At 32.3% G+C, this 21,126-nt stretch overlaps 1 protein-coding gene across 1 annotated transcript; it reads right to left on the reverse strand.

The window, feature by feature from the left end:
• Positions 1–556: 556 nt before the first annotated feature.
• LOC127709030 (RAD50-interacting protein 1-like) lies at positions 557–21,125 on the reverse strand. Its single transcript, XM_052214316.1, has 14 exons — positions 20,952–21,125; positions 18,347–18,588; positions 16,640–16,813; positions 15,438–15,572; positions 12,267–12,387; positions 9,937–10,050; positions 9,103–9,328; positions 8,380–8,517; positions 7,886–8,079; positions 6,877–6,942; positions 3,407–3,543; positions 2,420–2,594; positions 1,857–1,975; positions 557–761 (listed from the first exon to the last, which is right to left on the reverse strand). Exons 1-14 carry the CDS (start codon positions 21,072–21,074, stop codon positions 572–574), a joined length of 2,154 nt encoding a protein of 717 aa, XP_052070276.1. The 5' UTR covers positions 21,075–21,125; the 3' UTR covers positions 557–571.
• Position 21,126: the final 1 nt, after the last annotated feature.

Here is a 21,126-nt window from a genome sequence, read left to right on the forward strand (position 1 = left end):
TTAACTTCATGTTAACCGAATACATGTACTTATATTTTCTTACACATAATAGGCATTTATGAAATTTTTGTCATATTTTTCTACTTCAAATTGGAGCTTTCTGATATTTGTTATCAGGCTTCATGTGAATATGCTATACTGTGTGAAGCATTTTTACATTCATCACTCATCAATTTCCTGTTAACCAAATAACCATATATTCTTAAGTATGATGACCATGTAGGAAATTTCAGTTGCATTTTTCTCAGGAACTATGAATAAGAGCACCCTAAAATTGAGTGTCAATATTCAAGTTGGAATGTTATACCATGTGAAACATTGTCACATACAAATGCTCTTCAACTTCCTGTTTACCGAATACTTATAGCAGGGGTATTATCAGTGAGCAGTAGCTCCCAGTTCAACTCTTCTTACAGCCAACGAAATACAGGTCATGTTACTTCAATTTTGCAACCAGAATTAAAAGGGTGAACCCAAATTATACAGCTAAACTGAACTTTGTTCAGGAAAATTAACACTCTTCAGGCAAATGTAATACATATGCAAACTATGAAAATATTAATATCATATTTTAATGAGTTTTGGGTAAATTAAATCTAGTATTTAACACATCTAATGCTTTTGTTGGATTCAGTTTATATATTTGCTGCTCGTGTAAGGCATTTTGTTTTTTCACTGCTTCTTTTTCTTCACATAAAAGTTCTTTCAATAAACTGGCTGATCCTTTGTTCAATGTCAAAAGTATGCAGGCCTCTTTTATCCTGCAAAGAAAAATATTAGAATGTACTTTATTTGTTTTCACTTTTCCAGATTGGAAAAGGTTGTTTTTATAATGTGAGTCACATGGCATAGAAAACAGTACATGCATAATAAATAGACAAATGCTGCTATATGCCCAATCTTTAATCAATAATAATTGTTCCGCCATATTGCATAAGAAGATAATCACGAAGATTGGGTATATTTATATATATATGTATATATATATATATATATACATATATATATATATACTGTTGTCAATCCCTAATTTAATCTTTCAGCAACTTGTCCTTAGTAATAACTGGTTTTATCTATTATTTTCAAGAGAATGTTGCTTTTAAGATATGGATCTATGATGTATCCCCTTCAGTGTCAGTAAATTTAAGCGCTCTTAATGCTGTCATACTGGAAATAAATGACAATATGAATGCCAATTACACAAGATATTTAAATCATTACAAGATTTTCACCAACAATATATTTGCAGTTACAGACTAAAAAGGTACGTCCTAAAACAGGTATCAATTTGCCAGGAGACCATAATTTGTTACTGATGACACACTAAGCAGTATAACACAAGAGTGAAAAGAAAATTATCATTCTTTTTAACTGTCCACATTAAACATGTTTTATCTGTCTCACTCTCCTTTTGAGTTGATATGCTTGTTTATATATAAGGCATATAAGGTGGTACCAAACACCTTGACTAAAATTAATTCGGCTCGTTTAATTTCCATAAAATTTTGACAAAATATTTACTTTGACCCTTTGACAAAAATATAAAAATTTCAAAAAATTTGAACCACACACTTTTATCGGAAAAATTTCATTGGATATATAGCAGTTTGACAAACACTAATTTTGATCATTGAGAAGCTTAATATTTCCTTAACAATAGAACTGATGAAAAAGTTCAGCTGATTTTTACAGAGTTATCTCCCTGTAGTGTTATGTACTACCATAAGTGTATTTTGAATCGCTCAGATAATGAAGTATGTGGTTTAATTCCTTCAATTGCTCAAGCAAGAGCGATTAGAATCTGATATGTTATATATACTTATTGTGGAGTCCTGCACAACAATTTAATAACTTACTCTCTAAAATAATTTTCTGGTTTCTGTGTATATTCACCAAACAATGGAAACAGATTTCTACACATATCAAACTCCATTTGACTAGCACCAGTTTCGTTGAATTGGTTTGGTATAATTATCTGTCAACAGAAAGTAAAACTATATTACTGATTAAATTATTTTTGTCAACTTGGAGCTTATGCTCTGCCACTTTTGTACAAAATATCACATGAACAGAGTTTATCAAGGGCATCAATCTGAATTTTTTTTTAGAATAATGACATAAATCAGCAACAGGAAATCACTTAACTGCATAAATTTGTCTATTTTGAGTAGATATGACCTTGACCTTGGACATAGTGACCTCAAAATTAACTTTTTTTATTTGAGGGTCACTGATAAGTCTTTTGTAGAAAACAATGTGCATCTGGCATGCAAAATTTTAATCCTAAAGACTTTTATAGACTGAAATTTTGGCAGAAAAGTAATTCCTGTTTAATTATAAAACACTGTATCAAATTTATTTTTTATGAGACGTCTTATTGCTACTTATTTGAATGAAAATTACATATAAAAATAATTACCTCACTAACAACCATTTTATTCAGCTGTACAGCTAATCTGTGCCATATTTTTGTAAAGATTGGTTTATTCAGCAACGACTCCACTCTCAGTAAATGATCTTTTAGCACCAATAACATTTCACAAGCATTAATTGACAGACCTAATGAGTCCTTTGTTGTTGGTAAAATATTCCACCTGGGAAGATGAAATGTCACTCTTATAGTCTTTCAGTAATAAGAACACAACGGGCAAATAATATTTAAATATATCAATTCATAAATGTTTGATCTATTTTTGTTTTGAACCACATACAAAATCCTGTTCTTTGCTGTTGTTATATACCTAATTTCCCACTTCACTTTTTACTGGCATCTGATGGCTAGTTATAAGTTTTATTACATGTTTGTGAAATTTAATAGCAGTCCATTGGCAAGGGCATCAGATTGGTTAAGCAAACTGGAGTGCTCTTAGGGTAAACCATTGACCTTGAACCATCAACACACAAACTCTACCTATAAATTAGCAGTACCTTGTCATTTTTGGCAAATCAATAGAGCAAGACTGACTGAGTAACACAGTAATCAAAGAAGTGATCTTCACACTTCAATGTTGACCTGCTTCCTTGTCATGGTCACAGATAACCCTATTTCTAATGACTAAATAAATCACAGGTTGATCATGATCTAATTTTAAACTGCCAATTTTTTAGTGTCTATAAAAGTTTGTGGTTTGGAATCACACTTTAAAATTTGAAAGAAAACAATATGGGTATGGGTTTTGCTCATTGCTGTAGAGTGAATTATAGTTGCTTACTTCTACATCATTTGGTCTCTGGTGGAGAGTTGTCTCATTGGTAATCATTCCACATCTTATTTTATAAAGTAGAAATTAATTCTGTATTCAGTTGTGTATTGTATCAAGTAGTTTCATTCTACTACAACTCACCTGTTGCTACTTATTCCTATAATTAAAGAAGATACTAAAGTAAATTTTAATTATTTTGTTACCTTTGTTTTCTGTACAAATGACTGTGTGCATGTATATCTGTATAGATATAATGTACTAAATTCTTCAGCATCTGTTCAGTCAGTTTATCAAGGAGGAAAATGGATGAATCAAAAATTCCTTCCAGCATTCCACTGACCTATAAAAAAGGAGATGAATATTATTTACCAATCTTTCAACATGTTCAACTCTGTTATCATAATCATAATATAGATCCAGAGGACAAAACAGAGGAATGTTATGGACATTGAATTATCACAGTAAACTTCAGTTTTCAATAATTTCACTTTCAACCTTTCAGAGTTATAATTTTGACCTGCCAAGATAATCTTGTTGGTGAATTGAGATTCAGACTTCTAAATAAAAAAAACCCAATTTTGTAGATTACAGACAATAATAAAATGCTCCGCTGGGCGCAGCTTGATACGACCGCAGAGGTCGAAACCCTGAACAGTTGGGGCAAGTATGGACACAACATTCAAGCTTGATACAGCACTGAATTTGGATTGTGATTAAATATTTGACACAGCATAGGTTTCTGACACAGAATGAATGTGGTCTAAGAACTTAAAAAATTTTAATTTACCTATTCAAACCATATCATTATTATTTGCTTTTATATATAAATCAGAAATAACCAATTTAAAATTGAAAATTTTTAAGAAAAAAAAGGAAAAAAACGGAAAAAAATTCCCCTCCAAATTTTTTGAACCTCCTTATGATTCATCACCCCCAAACTCAATCCCAGCCTTCCCTTTGTTGTATGGTATCTTGCATTACAATTTCAGAGAGATCCATAAACTTGAACACAAGTTATTGTCTGGAAACTAGAAAAATATTTGTTTTTTGGCCCCTTCTTGGCCCCAAATTCTGAAACGTTTAGGGCAATTACCCCAAACTCAAACCCAGCTTTCCTTTTGTGATATGGAACCTTGTAGTACAATTTCAGAAAGATCCATACACTTACACACAAGTTATTGTCATGAAACTAGAAAAATGCATGTTTTTTGCCCCTTTTTGGCCCCTAATTCCTAAAATTTTGAGGCAATTACCCCCAAACTCAATCCAAGCCTTCCCTTTGAGGTATGGTACCTTGCAGTACAATTTCAGAGAGATCCATACACTTGAACACAAGTTATTGTCTGGAAACTAGAAACATGCTTATATTTTGCCCCTTTTTTTGCCCCTCATTCCTAAAATTTTGAGGCAATTATCCCCAAAATCAATCCCAGCATTCCCTTTGTGATATGGAACTTTGTAGTACAATGTCAGAGAGATCCATACACTAACACACAAGTTATGTCTGGAAGTAACAAAAAGTGCTTATTTTTGGCCCCTTTTTGGCCCCTAATTCCTTAACTGTTGGTACCATAACCCCCAAAATATATCCCCACCTTCCTTTTGTGGTATTGAACCTTATGGTAAAATTTCATAGAGATCCATTCACTAAAACTATAGTTAGAGTGCGAAAACCAATGTGTCTTTGGACAACGACGATGACGCCAACGTCATACCAATATACGACCACAAAATTTTTTTGCAGTCGTATAAAAATAGTTACAAAATCAATGAACAAGGACAGTTTTCTTCTTGAAATGGCAGGCGTCAATATTTTGATAATGTCAACCACTCAACCTCTTCAAAATATAGTTGAAAAAACATTGACAGGGCGATATACAATGTTTGGTAAATGTAAAAAAAATATCATTTTTTGTATAAGACTTAAAAACTGGGGTATGGCGATGTTTAACAAACCATTCAACTGTTTCGTGCCGAAAATTGTTTTTATACTGCAGCTAAAAATGGCCACAATTATATTTATGGAAATGAGTTCAAAATGTTAAACATAAAAATAAAATGAATTTCTCATTCCTAAACAAACCCCAAATTGAGAAGAAAATTGATATGACTTGAAATTGACATAGCAAGAAGTATCTCTTTGTTACTATGTTTGGTAGACACAGGAAATGTTCTAGCTGCAGTATAATTTTCTTAACAAAATGCTGTTTAATTGTATGCAATGAAGCCACATATCACAGACTACATATCAATATCCTTAAAACTTCCTTGATGGCTTGGAAGCAAATCCTTAGTTGTGGGAGATTGTAGGCTCAATTCCTGTCTGGATCAAACCAAAACTTTAACACAGGCATTTCCGACTTCTCTTCAAATAACAGGCCATCTATTGGAGTAGGAGCAGACTGGTTAAGGATGAGTCAAGTTAATCTGTCCCAATTAAGTGATATTTCTTCAAGAACAGTATCTGGTAAGCTAACACAATAAAAATTATGTGTTGCATGTTACTCTGATACAAAGCAGGGTTTACAATAATATCATATTAACATAATATTGTCATAGAGAATGCATGTAATATTTGTCACTGAACATAAGACATCCATCCATCAACAGTAATATAAGCAGGGCTTTCAAAATTTTTTTTAGCCAGCCGGACATTTTATATATTATCCCGATTTTAATCCCTTAAGAGTAAATAAACAAAGGGCAATTATGGTTATCAGTTGCCGAGTTGGCCATCCCAATGATTGACATGAAAAAAACGATATTAAACTTTCTTTGATTCAAATTCGAAGTTCTGACGTAAACAGTTAAATTGGCAGTGCATCATTCAAAGTGTGCAACAATAAATTACATCAGCGTACTTATATTTGCCTTAGACTCTTTATTTGTGCAAAATAACGTTGTCAAAAACTTTACTTTCGTTTTTAATCTACCGGATGTTATCTTGACAATGGTAAAACATGGACCAGAGACGGATACGTAAATTCCGTGTACATTTGCAAAGCATGAATGAGTGGAAGTAGCTCCTTCTACGTTATTTCTTCAAGAAAATATTCGAAATAAACATGAGATAAAGGTATCAATGACAATTTAAGCATTTTTTTGAAGAAATTAGGATGCATAATTAAATTTCACACCTGGGCACATGCGCACACGTGTACTAGTTCAAACAACGTGGTTATGACGATGTTTCATTTTCACCTTTTTAATTTTTTCATCAAATCATAATTGTAAACGTATTTCTGATAATTTAAATCTTTTTGACTTAATTAATTAGATGCAAACCGCTGAAATGTAAGAAAATAACTTTGAATAGACCGATCAATGTCCGGTTCAAAATAGTTTACCTGTCACCTGAACAGGTAAATTTCAGCTGTTCGACAACTAATTAGCCTTGATTAAAATGATAAGGTATTAAAGTAGGGGTTGTTTTGATAGTACTTAATGATCATGTCACTTTTATGACCGGAAATGTGTGGCTGTTAAAGGCAAAACGTTGGGTCAAAAAGATCGCGAATTCTGTTAAAATGACCATCTCTTAAAGTCATGAAAACTAAAAAGTAGATGACCGTTTCATGCTTTGCCCAGCCGGACTTTTACCGGACATCATACAAATGTCCGGCATATATGACCGTTTTGGAAGCCTTGAATATAAGGGGAGATAACTACTAACCTCATCTGTAGCAGAATCTTCAGGTGGCTGTGTCTGTTTCCTGAAGTATTGTAGCTGTACAAAATGCTGGAATGTTAAATGATTTGCTTACTGTTTTAAAGTTTTGAATCATAAATCTGCTGATTATAGTAAACTTTTAGGTGTGTGTTTAGGTATCATTATTTTGCCAATCATGGATTCACTTATTTTTTTAGCTAGGATTAGACTTATTAAGTATGGGGATACAAATAGTTTTATGTTCTACAAGCAACTATTTAACTTGATTTAATATTTTTTTGTTTCTGTTTAATGGTATGCAGTATGTATATTAAGTTTCTGAACATTGGTAAATTTGGTTTAAATTTCTAAACAATGATGTTTATTTTGGGAATTAGAATCCATTAAAAAAAATCATCGATATATTCATAGACTACCTGATTCAACTACCTAATTTAAGCAAAAGAATGTGTGAAAAGTCTTATCACCCTTTTTGGTTGCATACCCCTCATTACTTGCATGTTTCAAAGTTTATCATATTTACTTAATTTTAATAATATCTAGCAATGTTGGATTTTCAATTGGATCTCCAAAATTCAAAATCATTATATATGTAGCAATGTAATGTTTGTTCATTTCATCTGAACAATGATTTTGAAAAATTAAAATGAAAAGGTTCAAAAATCCAATTTATGAATGATCATTGTAGCTGGTATTAGTGGTGTAAATAACAAGATGATGTACAAGAAATATTACCGTGGATTCATTATTATTCTTGGGATATCAATTTTTCATGAATTTCATGTGTATAGCAGAATCGCGAAAATTAAATGTCCAAAAAAGTAAAAAATAGTCTATAGACTTGCATTAAGACTTTGACAAAAACTATGAAATCAAATATCCACCAAAATTCTTTTTCTCCTAAATCAATAACAGTTGGTACCCACCAAAATGAATGAATCCACAGTATCTACAAACATGTGTCCTATTGCAAAAAAATAAATGTGTCAGACTATATGTTAACAATACATACTGCAGAGTTATTCCATTCCTGTAAAACCTCTGTCAAATAATAAATAGCATTAAATATGGCACACGACTGTTCTCCAAGTGGATCATGTTTGTCCATCACCTGTACAAGACGTATTCTAAACTCCTCTAACAGTTCTAGTTGTAAATCAACAAATCGTAGTTGGTTCTCTGGGTTGCTTAAACTCTTGTATCTGTCTGCAATATAAAAGAGTTTTTTGTTGAAACCCTTGAAAAGTTATTAAAGTACATGTATATCTAATTGAAGGAAAAGGTTGAAAAAATCAACAAATAGTAATAACCACAATATCAAACATTTGACACAGAAACCCAACAATACATAGAAATTAATGGACTGTTAACACATTGATATGTCTGTGTGGATTAATCACAAACTGTATCAACTGTTAACAATACTGACCCTGAAAACAGCATGTTGTTTCTTTTACTTTCATTAACAGATAGACAAATAATATGTATATGTATAAATTTATTCACCAGTTATTGTCAACATTAAAGTGATAAAACTTTCTGCACATTCAGGCAGGTTAGCTTCATCCATTTCCATAAGTCCTTGGTACTGTGACTGCCATGCTGTTTCTGATGATAACATTAAATCCATCTTACCCTTGGCAACTGAAAAAGAATGTAGATGATTCCAAATTACAAGCATTGTTAACTGTGTTAGTTGTTTCTGTATAATATCAAAGTTTCATATCAAAGAAACTAAATTAGCGTCTTCATAAATCACAAAAGTTGAACTTTTTCAAGTTTTTATTATTCGAATCTAAATGTTTTCAACTTTTTCATCTGAGGTTTAAAATTTATTTTGACTGGAGCATTCATTTGCACGAAATATGATACCTATGCATTTAGATCTGTTTTTATTTGAACAGACAGGTACTGTGAACCCACAAATTTGATTCATGTTTGCTAGTAGAAAAATAAAATAAATCATTACGAATATGACAAACTCAATCAAGAACATCAACACTGTTATACAATCATGATTATAAATCTTTGCGAAGTTTGCTCTCACAGCCTGAATGTGAAATAAAGTATTCACGAAAATAAGTTGGTTTACAGAATGTAAACCATAATACATAAACAATAACTGCTCCAATCAACAATCACATGTGAAATACAGTGACCTGGAAGGGAGGACACATCCTATCCAATACACTAATCCCCTCTAATTAACATATATAATAATTAACTAACACTTTTCTTCAATCAAGATCCATCCATTAAAAGCCTCGCCAGCAGTGAGCACATCCAGACAGCATGGTAGTACATGTGGGTAACCATGGCTACCCTGCAACTCTCGATCAAACAAAATGGCTTCATCAATCAGATGAGAAAATATGTGTTCATCATTCATAATATTTTGTAAATCTGTTTTCATTTTATCTGTCACTAAGATGACCATTCCTCTTATAAATTCCATCTACAATTAAATAAAATAACATAGAACTTTTGCATTTTTAGATTCCAATAAATTAAAATTCAATAAGAAACAAGATCTAATGTGAACAACTGCTGATAAATGTAGTAGACTTCTGATTGCACTTTTAACTGAAAAATAATGCATGATTTTAACTGTTTCTATTACATGTGTTAAACAGCTTTAATGAGTAAGTTTTTTTTTTACATTCAACACTACATTCATTCAGTCATTTAGTATTTTAATAAAAAAAACTTATTAGTTTTTGCTGTTAACAGTTTCTGTCTTTTACAGTATGAAGATGATAGGCAAAAATGCTGAAAATTGTCCTTTAAAGATAATAACTCCTTTTCAGGGGTCAAATTATCATTTAAGTAATATTGGCATTATTGCAGGTGAGAACAAAACTGTCCAGTGTAATCAAGAACAGTACAGGCCTTCTCTTTACTTTACTTTACATAACATAATGATATCAAATTGTTACTTACCAATTGATTTCCCCAGGTACTTTATAATCACACCTTACATTTGTGAGATCCGTCCCAAATATTTTCACTTTGTTAAGAGTTATATGTATTTCCATCCCTTTACTAGATAAAGCAATTACTGACCTTTGCGCTAATTGATTTAAAAGCAGATTTGTGAAGTAGTGGTTGTATTCTTTTAGTCAGGAAAGTAGAGTGGTCTCTTATCCATCCTAAAACCTGTCCTAAGTACCATTCAGGCTGAAATAAACAAACAAAATTACATGTATGTGAAACCTGTCCCAAGTACCATTAACATGATTAAGGCTGTAATAAACAAACACAAGAGTGCACACGCTGAAATGTCTCATCTTCTTTACTAATCATTGATATTATGTTGATAGTCCTAAATATAAAGTTTTATTACAACTGTCACATAAACTTAACATAAACCAAGCAAACTAAACATTGACTAATGAACCATGAAAATGAGGTCAAGGTCAGATGAACCATGCTAGACAGGCATGTACAGCTAACAATTCTTTCATACAACAAATATAGTTGACCTATTGCTTATAGTTTAAGTAAAACAGACCAAAACACAAAAACTTAACACTGAGCAATGAACCTTGAAAATGAGGTCAAGGTCAAATAAAACCTGCGTGACTGACATATAGATCATAAAATATTTCCATACACCAAATATAGTTGAACTATTGCATATAGTATTAGAAAAAAAGACCAAAACTCAAAAACTCAACTTTGACCACTGAACCATGAAAATGAGGCCAAGGTCAGATGACACCTGCCAGCTAGACATGTACACCTTACAATCATTCCATACACCAAATATAGTAGACCTATTGCATACAGTATAAGAAAAACAGACCAAAACACAAAAACTTAACTATAACCACTGAACCATGAAAATGAGGTCAAGGTCAGATGACACCTGCCAGTTGGACATGTACACCTTACAGTCCTTCCATACACCGAATATACTAGACCTTTTGCTTATAGTATCTGAGATATGGACTTGACCACCAAAACTTAACCTTGTTCACTGATCCATGAAATGAGGTCGAGGTCAAGTGAAAACTGTCTGACGGGCATGAGGACCTTGCAAGGTACGCACATACCAAATATAGTTATCCTATTACTTATAGTAATTATATTATAAGAGAGAATTTAACATTACAAAAAAATCTTAACTTTTTTTTCAAGTAGTCACTGAACCATGAAAATGAGGTCAACAACATTGGACATGTGACTGACGGAAACTTCGTAACATGAGGCATCCATATACAAAGTATGAAGCATCCAGATCTTCCATCTTCTAAAATATTAAGCTTTTAAGAATTTAGCAAACGCCGCCGCCGCCGGATCACTATCCCTATGTCGAGCTTTCTGCGACAAAAGTCGCAGGCTCGACAAAAATTACATGTATATGAAACCTGTCTCAAGTACCATTCAGGCTGAAATAAACAAACAGAATCATGTGTAACCTGTCCCAAGTTCCATTCAATCTGAAATAAACAAACACAATCATGTGTAACCTGTCCCAAGTACAATTCAGGCTGATATATAAAAAAAAAATAAAACATGTGAAACCTGTCTCGAGTACCATTTGGGGTGAAATAAACAAATTCAATTATGTGAAACCTGTCCAAAGTACAGTTCAGGCTGATACAAAATAAACAAACTTTATGTAAAACTTGTTCTTAGTATCAATCATGCTGAAATAAACAAAGAATCTCATGTAAAACTTGTCTAAAGTACAATTAAGGGCTTAAATAAACCTATAAACTTATATAAATAAAACCTGCCGTTAGTATCATTGATGCTGAAATAAACTGACAAGTGTATGTTAACCCTGACATGAATACTATTTGTGCTGATATAAATAAACATATAAGTCATAAGTAACATGGGCTCAAAAATACACAACCTTACATTACAAACAGGCCTTATGCTTCTTTTTAAAAAACTCCTAATCTTTGTTACTTACAAAATATATAATTAAGTTTAATATACCTTGTTGTACATACATATTGATAATAATAAAGACAAACTATGTAATAAAGGGGTAGGTTGAGGAGGTAATGGAAGGTGCGTGGGATCATGCCTCATAGAGAGCAATCACATAAAAACTATACTTTGATGTTGATTTTTATGTGCATTTCCCGTAGGAAGCATCTGTTTGTAGGGGAAGGATCAACTATTTTTATTGGCACCAATTTACAAAAGACAAAGTGCAATAAAAGGCTTATTTAGACCAAAATGATGTTTAATTTTCAAATTCTTACTGATGTAAAATTTTGTTGAAATTGGTCAATTAAGGCAAAATATTTCTGAAGGCAAACAATACTCTACACACAAATAAAATGAAATAAAGACATATTTTGTCCGTTAAAATGTAAAATTGTGGCCAAATATGCGAAATAAAATTCATACTTTTATTTATTTTGATAACTCACCTTTTCCAAGTTATTTGTTTTTCTGTTGCCATAGAAATGATATTTAAATCTTTTCTTCAATGGTAGCACCATTAGTTGTAAAGGAAGAAGAAGTTCATCTTGTTTATCTGATACAGACTGACTATTATATGTTAAGGAAAACATCTGTGACTATTACATGTTTTCAATTATACTAAACAATACTGATAACTGAAAAGGCAATCAAGACAACAGAAATCACAAGATATTTGTGAATTATGATACAAGATTTGTATAAATTGACCTTCTGGAGACAAGACAATTTTTTGTTGCAAACCTCTCTGACACATTATTGGCCCCCTCATGTTTAGGAATACAGTGTAGACCATAGTGACCAAATTCATCACAAAAGTATTGTGAGTTATATAAAAATGAAGATATCAAAAACCCAAAAAATCACGTCATGGATTGACAGATGATACAATAAACTGCTTCGCTGAGCGCAGCTGGATACGCCCGCAGAGGTCTAACCCTGAACAGTTGGGGCAAAAATGGACACAATATTCAAGCTTGATACAGGTCTGAATTTGGATTGTAATTAAATATTTGACATACATCTATTATAGGTTTCTGAATAAATGTAGTCAAAGAACTTGAAGTTGGTTATATGAATTGAATTTATATTCAACTAAAGATTTCTTGCTGTTGTGCAATACACTGTGCTGTTGAGCAATACTTAGTAAATCTGTTGTCAGACTATAAACAAATAAAATTTATAAAATTCTAAAGGGAGAGCTTACATCAATAGATATAAACAGTTTACCAAAGTTTCATACGAATTGCTGAAAGCATTTTTGAGTTTTTGTCTGAAAAATGGAAAATCACCCCTTTTTTAATGAATAAACCCCATAATTCGGAAATGTAAAATCTAAAATTTATAAAATTCTAAAGGAAGCTTACATCAATAGATATCAACAATTCATCAAAGTTTCATGAGAACTGCTGAAAGCATTTTTGAGTTATTGTCCGAAAACTGGAAAATCCCCCTTTTTTTTATGAATAAAACCCCATAACTCGGAAACGTAAAATCTAAAATTTATAAAAATCCAAAGGGAGCTCATGTCAATAGATATAAACAATTAACCAAAATTTCGTGCAAGTTGGTGAAAGCATTCTTGAGTTATTGTCCGAAAACTGGAAAACCCCCCTTTCTTAATGAATAAAACCCCATAACTCGGAAACGTAAAATCTAAAATTTATAAAAAACGAAAGGGAGCTCACGTCAATAGATATAAACAATTCACCAAAGTTTTAAGCAAATTGGTTAAAGCGATTTTGAGTTAATGTCCGACATGTTGAAGACGGACGGACAGACAGACGGACGGACAGACGGACGGACAGACGTACAAAGGTATACCATAATACGTCCCGTAAACAGGCGTATAAAAAGAAAATTATGAAATAAAACATACATTAATAGTCCTAAAACATTAGGCAAAAAAGTTAAGCCCAGTAAAAAGTGGGAGGAAGGGGGTGGGGTTGGAAAGCGGGAAAGGTAAGTATTTCCTGTTCCACTAGTAGCAACCTTTAATTTGTTCTCAACAAAAATATCTGATGACAAATCACTGTTGTCATCTGTGCCGCAGATATTCAATAGTGATCAACTGAGGTTAGATGCCATCTCTTTAATTCCAAACTTTACCATTCAGATCCCTAGGTTCCAAAGATTCGTTTAATGAGAAAACTAACATGCAAAACATGCTTTTATATAAAACCAATAATTAAAAAGTACTTCATATGCAGGTGCTAATAAAATGTTGCTTCAATAAAAATAAATTGCTTCGCCAAGCGCAGCTGGATACGACCGCAGAGGTCTAACCCTGAACAGTTGGGGCAAAAATGGACGCAATATTTGCGGTTGATACAGGTCTGAATTTGGATTGTAATTAAATATTTGACATATAAAAGGTTTCTGATACAGAATAACTGTAGTTAAAGAACTTAGAATTGGTTATATGATTTGAATTTATATTCAATTTTTTGCTTTTGTGCAATACACTTTGCTGTTGCGAATTGACCCCCCCTCCTCCCACAAAAAAAATAAAAAATTTACCCCACCTTTTTTTTTTTGTTTTTGTGCAATACACTATGCTGTTGCGTATTAACCCGACCCCCCCCCCCCCCCCCCCCCCCCCCAAACACACCTTTTTTTGGCAAAAAAAATAATATTTGAATAATTTTTCTTTTTAATTTCTGAAATCTGAAATGAGAAAAAATTGACCCCCACAATTTCTTTTTACCCCCCCCCCCCACCCCCTTTTTCCCCCAAAAAAAATCTTTCCCTCAAGATATGGTCATAATCTCAATTCAAATTTCCAATGGAGTTTGCAACCATAATTACCCATTTAAATTTACCATAGTGCTAACTTAATCTATTTCATAATAGAATTTAAAATATGGTGTCAAATCTTTCATATGGATTTTTTGTAAAATGCAACATTTGCAGATATTTTTACTGGTCTTATAAATATGCATTTCTTGAAACATAATTTAAAAGCAGTGTAAGGGAGGTAATCAAAACGTTGTATTTGGATTACCTCCCTTACACTGCTTTTAAATTGTCTTAATTGTTCATTAACCATTACTTTATACATATTTTAAAAGCAGTGTAAGGGAGGTAATTCAAATGATGTATTTGAATTACCTCCCTTACACTGCTTTAAATTATGTTTTGTACTAAAGTATTTGTCCATTTACCAGGACACCCTTGTTTTTCCCCCTTTTTTGCCCCTAATTCCTAAACGGTTTGAGCCATTTGTGGTATGGAAACTTGTGGTATAATTTCAGAGAGATCCATACACCGTTCCACAAGTTATTGTCTGGAAACTAGAAAAATGCTTTTTTTTTGCCACTTTTTGGCCCCTAATTCCTTAACTGTTGGTACCATAACCCCCAAAATCAACCCCAACCTTCCTTTTGTGGTATTGAACCTTATGGTAAAATTTCATAGAGATCCATTCACTTAAACTAAAGTTATTGTGCGAAAACCAATGTGTATTCGGACGACAACGCCAACGTCATACCAATATACGACATAAAAATCAGTATGGGAAAATTTAAAACAGTCAGATAAGTTTTACAAGCATCCCAGTCTTCATTTCAGTTCACCTTTTTACTAATAATTTTATTGCCACACTGACATTAAAAGGATACGGAAGCTGTATAGCCAAAAGTGACATAAATAGTTTCTCCAGCAATTCATAATGTTGACTGCTGTGTACTGGGGGCGATTTAACTGTATTCCCAATCATTGGCCAACCAACTGACTTTAATGTTTCTTCAAAATCACTGCAAAAAAGATGGTATGATAAGTATGTAATAACCAACCAGTTCTTCCTGATTTTTAATAAAAGAAAATTATATAACAGTTGCTATGAATATCTACATAAAATTATGTAAACAATAAATGGGACACAGATGATTCCCTCCCTTGCATATAACGTTATAAAGGGACATAACTCTAAAACAGAAAAAGTGATGCTACCCAAATTCAATTTTGATATGTGTTTTGTGGTAATAAGCATTGTGTTTAACTATAAGTTTCATAGCATTTGGTGTAGGTAAACTAAAGTTAGAGACCAGAAACTAATTTTGGGACTTTTGTACAGACGGACAAGGGTAACACTAAATGCCCCCTCTGCTGCGGTGGGGGCTTAAAAATGTAAGTCAGTGCTTATCTGACCAATTTTGCAACAAACAAACTTTTTTTTGAAAAAATTGTTTCCCCTCCATTTCCTTATATCAAATGTGTTTGACTTTGTATCTTTTTCTTTTAACTTGCTGTGTTTTATTTGTTATTTTTTTAATTTATCTTTTAAACAAGAATGTGTCCATAGTACACGGATGCCCCACTCGCACTATCATTTTCTATGTTCAGTGGACCAATTTTGTAACAAACAAACTTTTTTTTGAAAAAATTGTTTCCCCTCCATTTCCTTATATCAAATGTGTTTGACTTTGTATCTTTTTCTTTTAACTTGCTGTGTTTTATTTGTTATTTTTTTAATTTATCTTTTAAAAAAGAATGTGTCCATAGTACACGGATGCCCCACTCGCACTATCATTTTCTATGTTAAGTGGACCATGAAATTGGGGTCAAAACTCTAATTTGGCATTAAAATTAGAAAGAGCATATCATAGGGAACATGTGTACTAAGTTTCAAGTTGATTGGACTTCACCTTCATCAAAAACTACCTTGACCAAAAACTTTAACCTGAAGCAGGATAGACGGACGAAAGGACGGACGGACGAACGAAGGAACGGACGCACAGACCTAATTACATGATAACGTCTATCATTTTTCTTATCTACATTCATATGATAACGAACAACTAAATTGGGTAATATATTGTACCTTGCAAGTTTTTCATGAAGTATCTTATACCAGAATAGAATCGTGTCCTTGATGAATTTAAGGAGATGTTTACAATGTGATCCACTGTGTTTATGATAGACATGTGTCATGGTCTGAAAACTTTCCACAGCATTACTCATTACATCTGTTAACATAGCTGTCTGAATGTCAGAACTAAAATATAAAATAACAATAAGACATGTGTCATGGTCTGAAAACTTTCCACAACATTACTCATTATATCTGTTAATATAGCTGTCTGAATGTCAGATCTAAAAAATAAAATATACAACAATAAGACATGTGTCATGGTCTGAAAACTTTCCACACCATTACTCATTACATCTTTTAACATAGCTGTCTGAATGTCAGAACTAAAATATAAAATAACAATAAGACATGTGTCATGGTCTGAAAACTTTCCACAGCATTACTCATTATATCTGTTAACATAGCTGTCTGAATGTCAGAACTAAAATATAAAATTATTATAAGACATGTGTCATGGTCTGAAAACTTTCCACAACATTACTCATTACATCTGTTAATATAGCTGTCTGAATGTCAGATCTAAAAAATAAAATATACAACAATAAGACATGTGTCATGGTCTGAAAACTTTCCACACCATTACTCATTACATCTGTTTACATAGCTGTCTGAATGTCAGAACTAAAATATAAACTAACAATAAGACATGTGTCATGATCTGAAAACTTTCCACACCATTACTCATTACATCTGTCAACATAGCTGTCTGAATGTCAGAACTAAAATATAAAATAACAATAAGACATGTGGCATGGTCTGAAAACTTTGCACAGCAGTACTCATTACATCTGTTAACATACATGTAGCTGTCTGAATGTCAGAACTAAAATATCAGTATAACATATAAACAATTAGAATAAAATCCTTTTTAAGAATCTAATAGTATATACATTTTCTTTATCTCTTAGGACACCACTATATCACCTCTTGAGGTTCAGTGAACAGAGGAATCTGGGTCAAACACTTAATTTGACATATATTCTAAAATTGTCACATCTTATTGAGCATGTGTACTAAGTGTTAAGTGAATGTGACCACAAGTTCATGGTCAACAACCTCAAACCAAAACTTTAATCTAATCAGTGACCTGCAAAATTAATATGTAAGTCAAAACCCTAATTAGGTATATATTTTGAATAGTTCACATTATAATGAACATGTGTACTCAGTTCCAAGTTGATGTGACCATAATTCTATTGTATTTTACCTTAAACATGTTTAACTGAATCAACATATTGAACCAAAACGTTAACCTTATACATGACGGACTAATGCACACACTTAAAAACATTTTATGCCCCCTTCTATCGTAAGCAGGAATAAAAATGGTGCAATATTGATGAGAACATCTATTATAAAGAGTTGAATGCAAGTGGCTTAGCACATTTTGCTTTCAGCATGGAGGCACTTTGTCACTAGCATTTAAAAAGCTTTTAAACATATAAAATCTGTATTTAATTCTCATTTTACATCAATTATCAATTTTATAGCAGTTCTATGTAATTTCAAAATAAATAGCAAGTTATGATTTAAGCTATCAGCATCTCAAAAACTATATACTTTATATGCTGTTATATCATTAGTATGGATACTTTATATACAGAATGTACAAGTAAGACGACATTTAAAAATCTCAAAAATAGTAGTAATACTGACCTCATTTTGTCGACTTCCTCTATTAGCTGTAAGTATGCCAGATAATATTGATATTGTTGAATTTCTGTGGTAACTTTTTCCAGTTCTTTACAAACATCCTGTTGATTTCTGACATGTTCGACAACCTGATGATGAAGGTTATCTTTTCGATGCTGTATATCTGTCACCTCAGTCTGTGTATCGTTAGCACCTTGTGTAGCATAATCTATTTCAGAAGGCAAACTTGAACTGGCTTCATGTAACTGCAAAATATAGGTTTTTTTTCTATGACATTCAGAAATTGACTCAGAGGCTTAGTTAAAGAGCATGTATAAAGTTAAGATTTCATTTTGTGAATTATTATTAGAATTCTTAAACACAAAATTCCACTGGCCTAAGTTGTTAGCATCTAAATCACCAATCCCTTTCAGTCTACTATTACTATTGTAAGGGTTCATATATATATATGGTTGTTGCAAAAAAAAGAGTGTGTGATTGATCAATTGGTGGGTGGGTGTCAGATTAGAAATGAGTTTGGATGCAAAACATAACCTTAGATAAAACGATACCAAGGGGACAATCAAAATTGTAAGTCAAAATAGGACAGACAGCGTCAAAGCCAATTGAAAATAAAATGAAAAGACAAACATGCAGTTCACTCAAAATTAATCATAAAACCAAAGATTTAGAACTTCAAACTCCCAAAAAAAAAACAAGAAAGAGCTGTCTAATCAGTTCTAGCTCCACTAGTGGTACCTATCATATTGTTCATGACAAGTAAAAATCTAACAAAAAGTTGCATTCAGTGATAGTCATAAACAAGGTGGTCAAACGATTTACAAAAAAGAGCGACGATTTACAGAATAGAACATAAAAGGACCAAAAAGAACCAAAAGGAGCCAAAAAGAGCATATATATATTTGGATATTGTTAACAATTCCTCGTGATAAGGGAACGGATAATTAAAGTTGAATCGTAAATTTTATAGGGGATATGTGGACAAAAAAAGAAATATTATTACTTGGTTTATTAGCAATAGTTTTTTTATATTTGTATAATAAATTATCATTATTTAATTTTCAGTTCTTTTCGGTCTATTTCAATTTGTTTCTGTAAATCGTGGCTCTTTTTTGTAAGTCATCAGACTCTATCCAAGGAAAGCAATAATACATAAAATTGGTAAACAGGAATCACAAACAATACTGCACCGTACAACAGACATCAACCACCAACACCCAACTCCTCAAATAAAAAAGACATGCGAACAAATACTAACAACACATGGTTAAGATACAATGTAACATGACTTGATATACATGTAAGCACAAAATCTTTAAAGTTAAACTAGTTTTACATGAGCAAAAACCTCCCTTTTTGCCAATCTAGACCATGAGACATAAACTAAAGCACACAAAAGACAAATTGAACATATCCATGTTCATCTGAGATTTTCTTTTACAGTAAATCAAGTAATGATGCCAGAGCAAAATCTTGAAAAGAGATGACTTTAATCAGCTGTTAATCATCCTTATTTTTACAGCTTCCTTCAGCTTGTAATGCACAACTCTCTTTTGAAGAAATCTGATAGGAAACCCAAGCTCTGGAACATTGTTTAAGCTTGGAGTATATCCTCCAAAGGCAGTAACATAAATATGGAAGGATTGTAATAGGAAAATTTAAGTCCCCTGTCATGTTGTTAAGTTTATGATTATTTTTCAATCCATCTCACCCTCTCTGTAGATTTCAAAAGTGTAATTCAATGTATTATTGAGACCTTACTACATATATGGTGTCATTAATTCATTCAAGTTAAATAGGAGTGACAAGACCAACATACATGTAGCATGTGTAGTAACCAAACTAGTTAATGTTCTAGATATTTATAAGACAAAAGTCCAAATAATTATGAAAAGGTGTCATAATAGACCTTATAATTTGTTTTTTGGAAATCTGCTATACTTGATTAATTGGTGTTTAACACCACTATCAGTACTTTTGTGCTATTTTGTGGCGGTCACTTTTTATTTGTGGAGGAAGCCAGGGTGCCAGGAGAGAACCACTGTCCTTAGGTAGGAAAACTGACAATCCTAGTCAATTAAAATTGGAGTCAAGCACACCTGCCATGTGAGGGATTTGAAACTCACAACCTCAAGATTGTCTGTGAAGATTAGTAAAAGTTGACAAATACACCTTAACGCTATTTGGCATAGATTACTAGCCATCGCAATTGTTCCCGTAAAATGTTGACATCATAAAAGAAAACATCTGCCGCAAGAATGAAAAAGTGTTCGGTGTATGACGTCAATTGTTCAAGTGTCACAGGTTCCCGAATAGCTAATAGGTCTATTGCAATAACATGTAATATTTGGACAAAATTGTAGGTCTTTTTTTTTACTACGCTATGTTCTGAAGACATTGATTCATGATAAGTACAATGTATCTGTCATGCCTGTGGATACCTCAATTCGATTACTTATGATAAAAAAAAATTTCACGAACGTCTCACAAAATATACAACTGTAATGTTAGTTATGAATGTACACAGTAGAAATAAGGAATAATGTTACAAAATAAAATGAAATTTCTCATCCTGTATATATTTCCTAATATTTATGGCATCAATTACTTGTTTTCCTAATGACTCAACGGTTTCCTTTATATTTTTATGAACATCTCTTAAATCTGACAGAGTCTTTATATTTTGGTTCAAGTATTCGGTAACGTGGACATTCTTCTCTAGTTTTGCCATCTGTGAAGAAAGATGGATTGTTTACATAGTTGCTTCCCTTGGAAAGAACTAT

The sequence above is a fragment of the Mytilus californianus genome, unplaced genomic scaffold (assembly GCF_021869535.1).
Source record: "Mytilus californianus isolate M0D057914Y unplaced genomic scaffold, xbMytCali1.0.p SCAF_7, whole genome shotgun sequence".
Lineage (NCBI taxonomy): Eukaryota > Metazoa > Mollusca > Bivalvia > Mytilida > Mytilidae > Mytilus > Mytilus californianus.

Coding starts and splice junctions, on each gene's coding strand:
- LOC127709030 (XM_052214316.1), bottom strand. CDS start 21,074: ATGGCAAAACTAGAGAAGAATGTCCACGTTACCGAATACTTGAACCAA. Junction 18,589..20,951: donor TTGAGTCATTAGGAAAACAA/GTAATTGATGCC, acceptor TATATTTTGCAG/TTACATGAAGCCAGTTCAAG. Junction 9,329..9,936: donor TTAAATCAATTAGCGCAAAG/GTCAGTAATTGC, acceptor ATTTAATTGTAG/ATGGAATTTATAAGAGGAAT.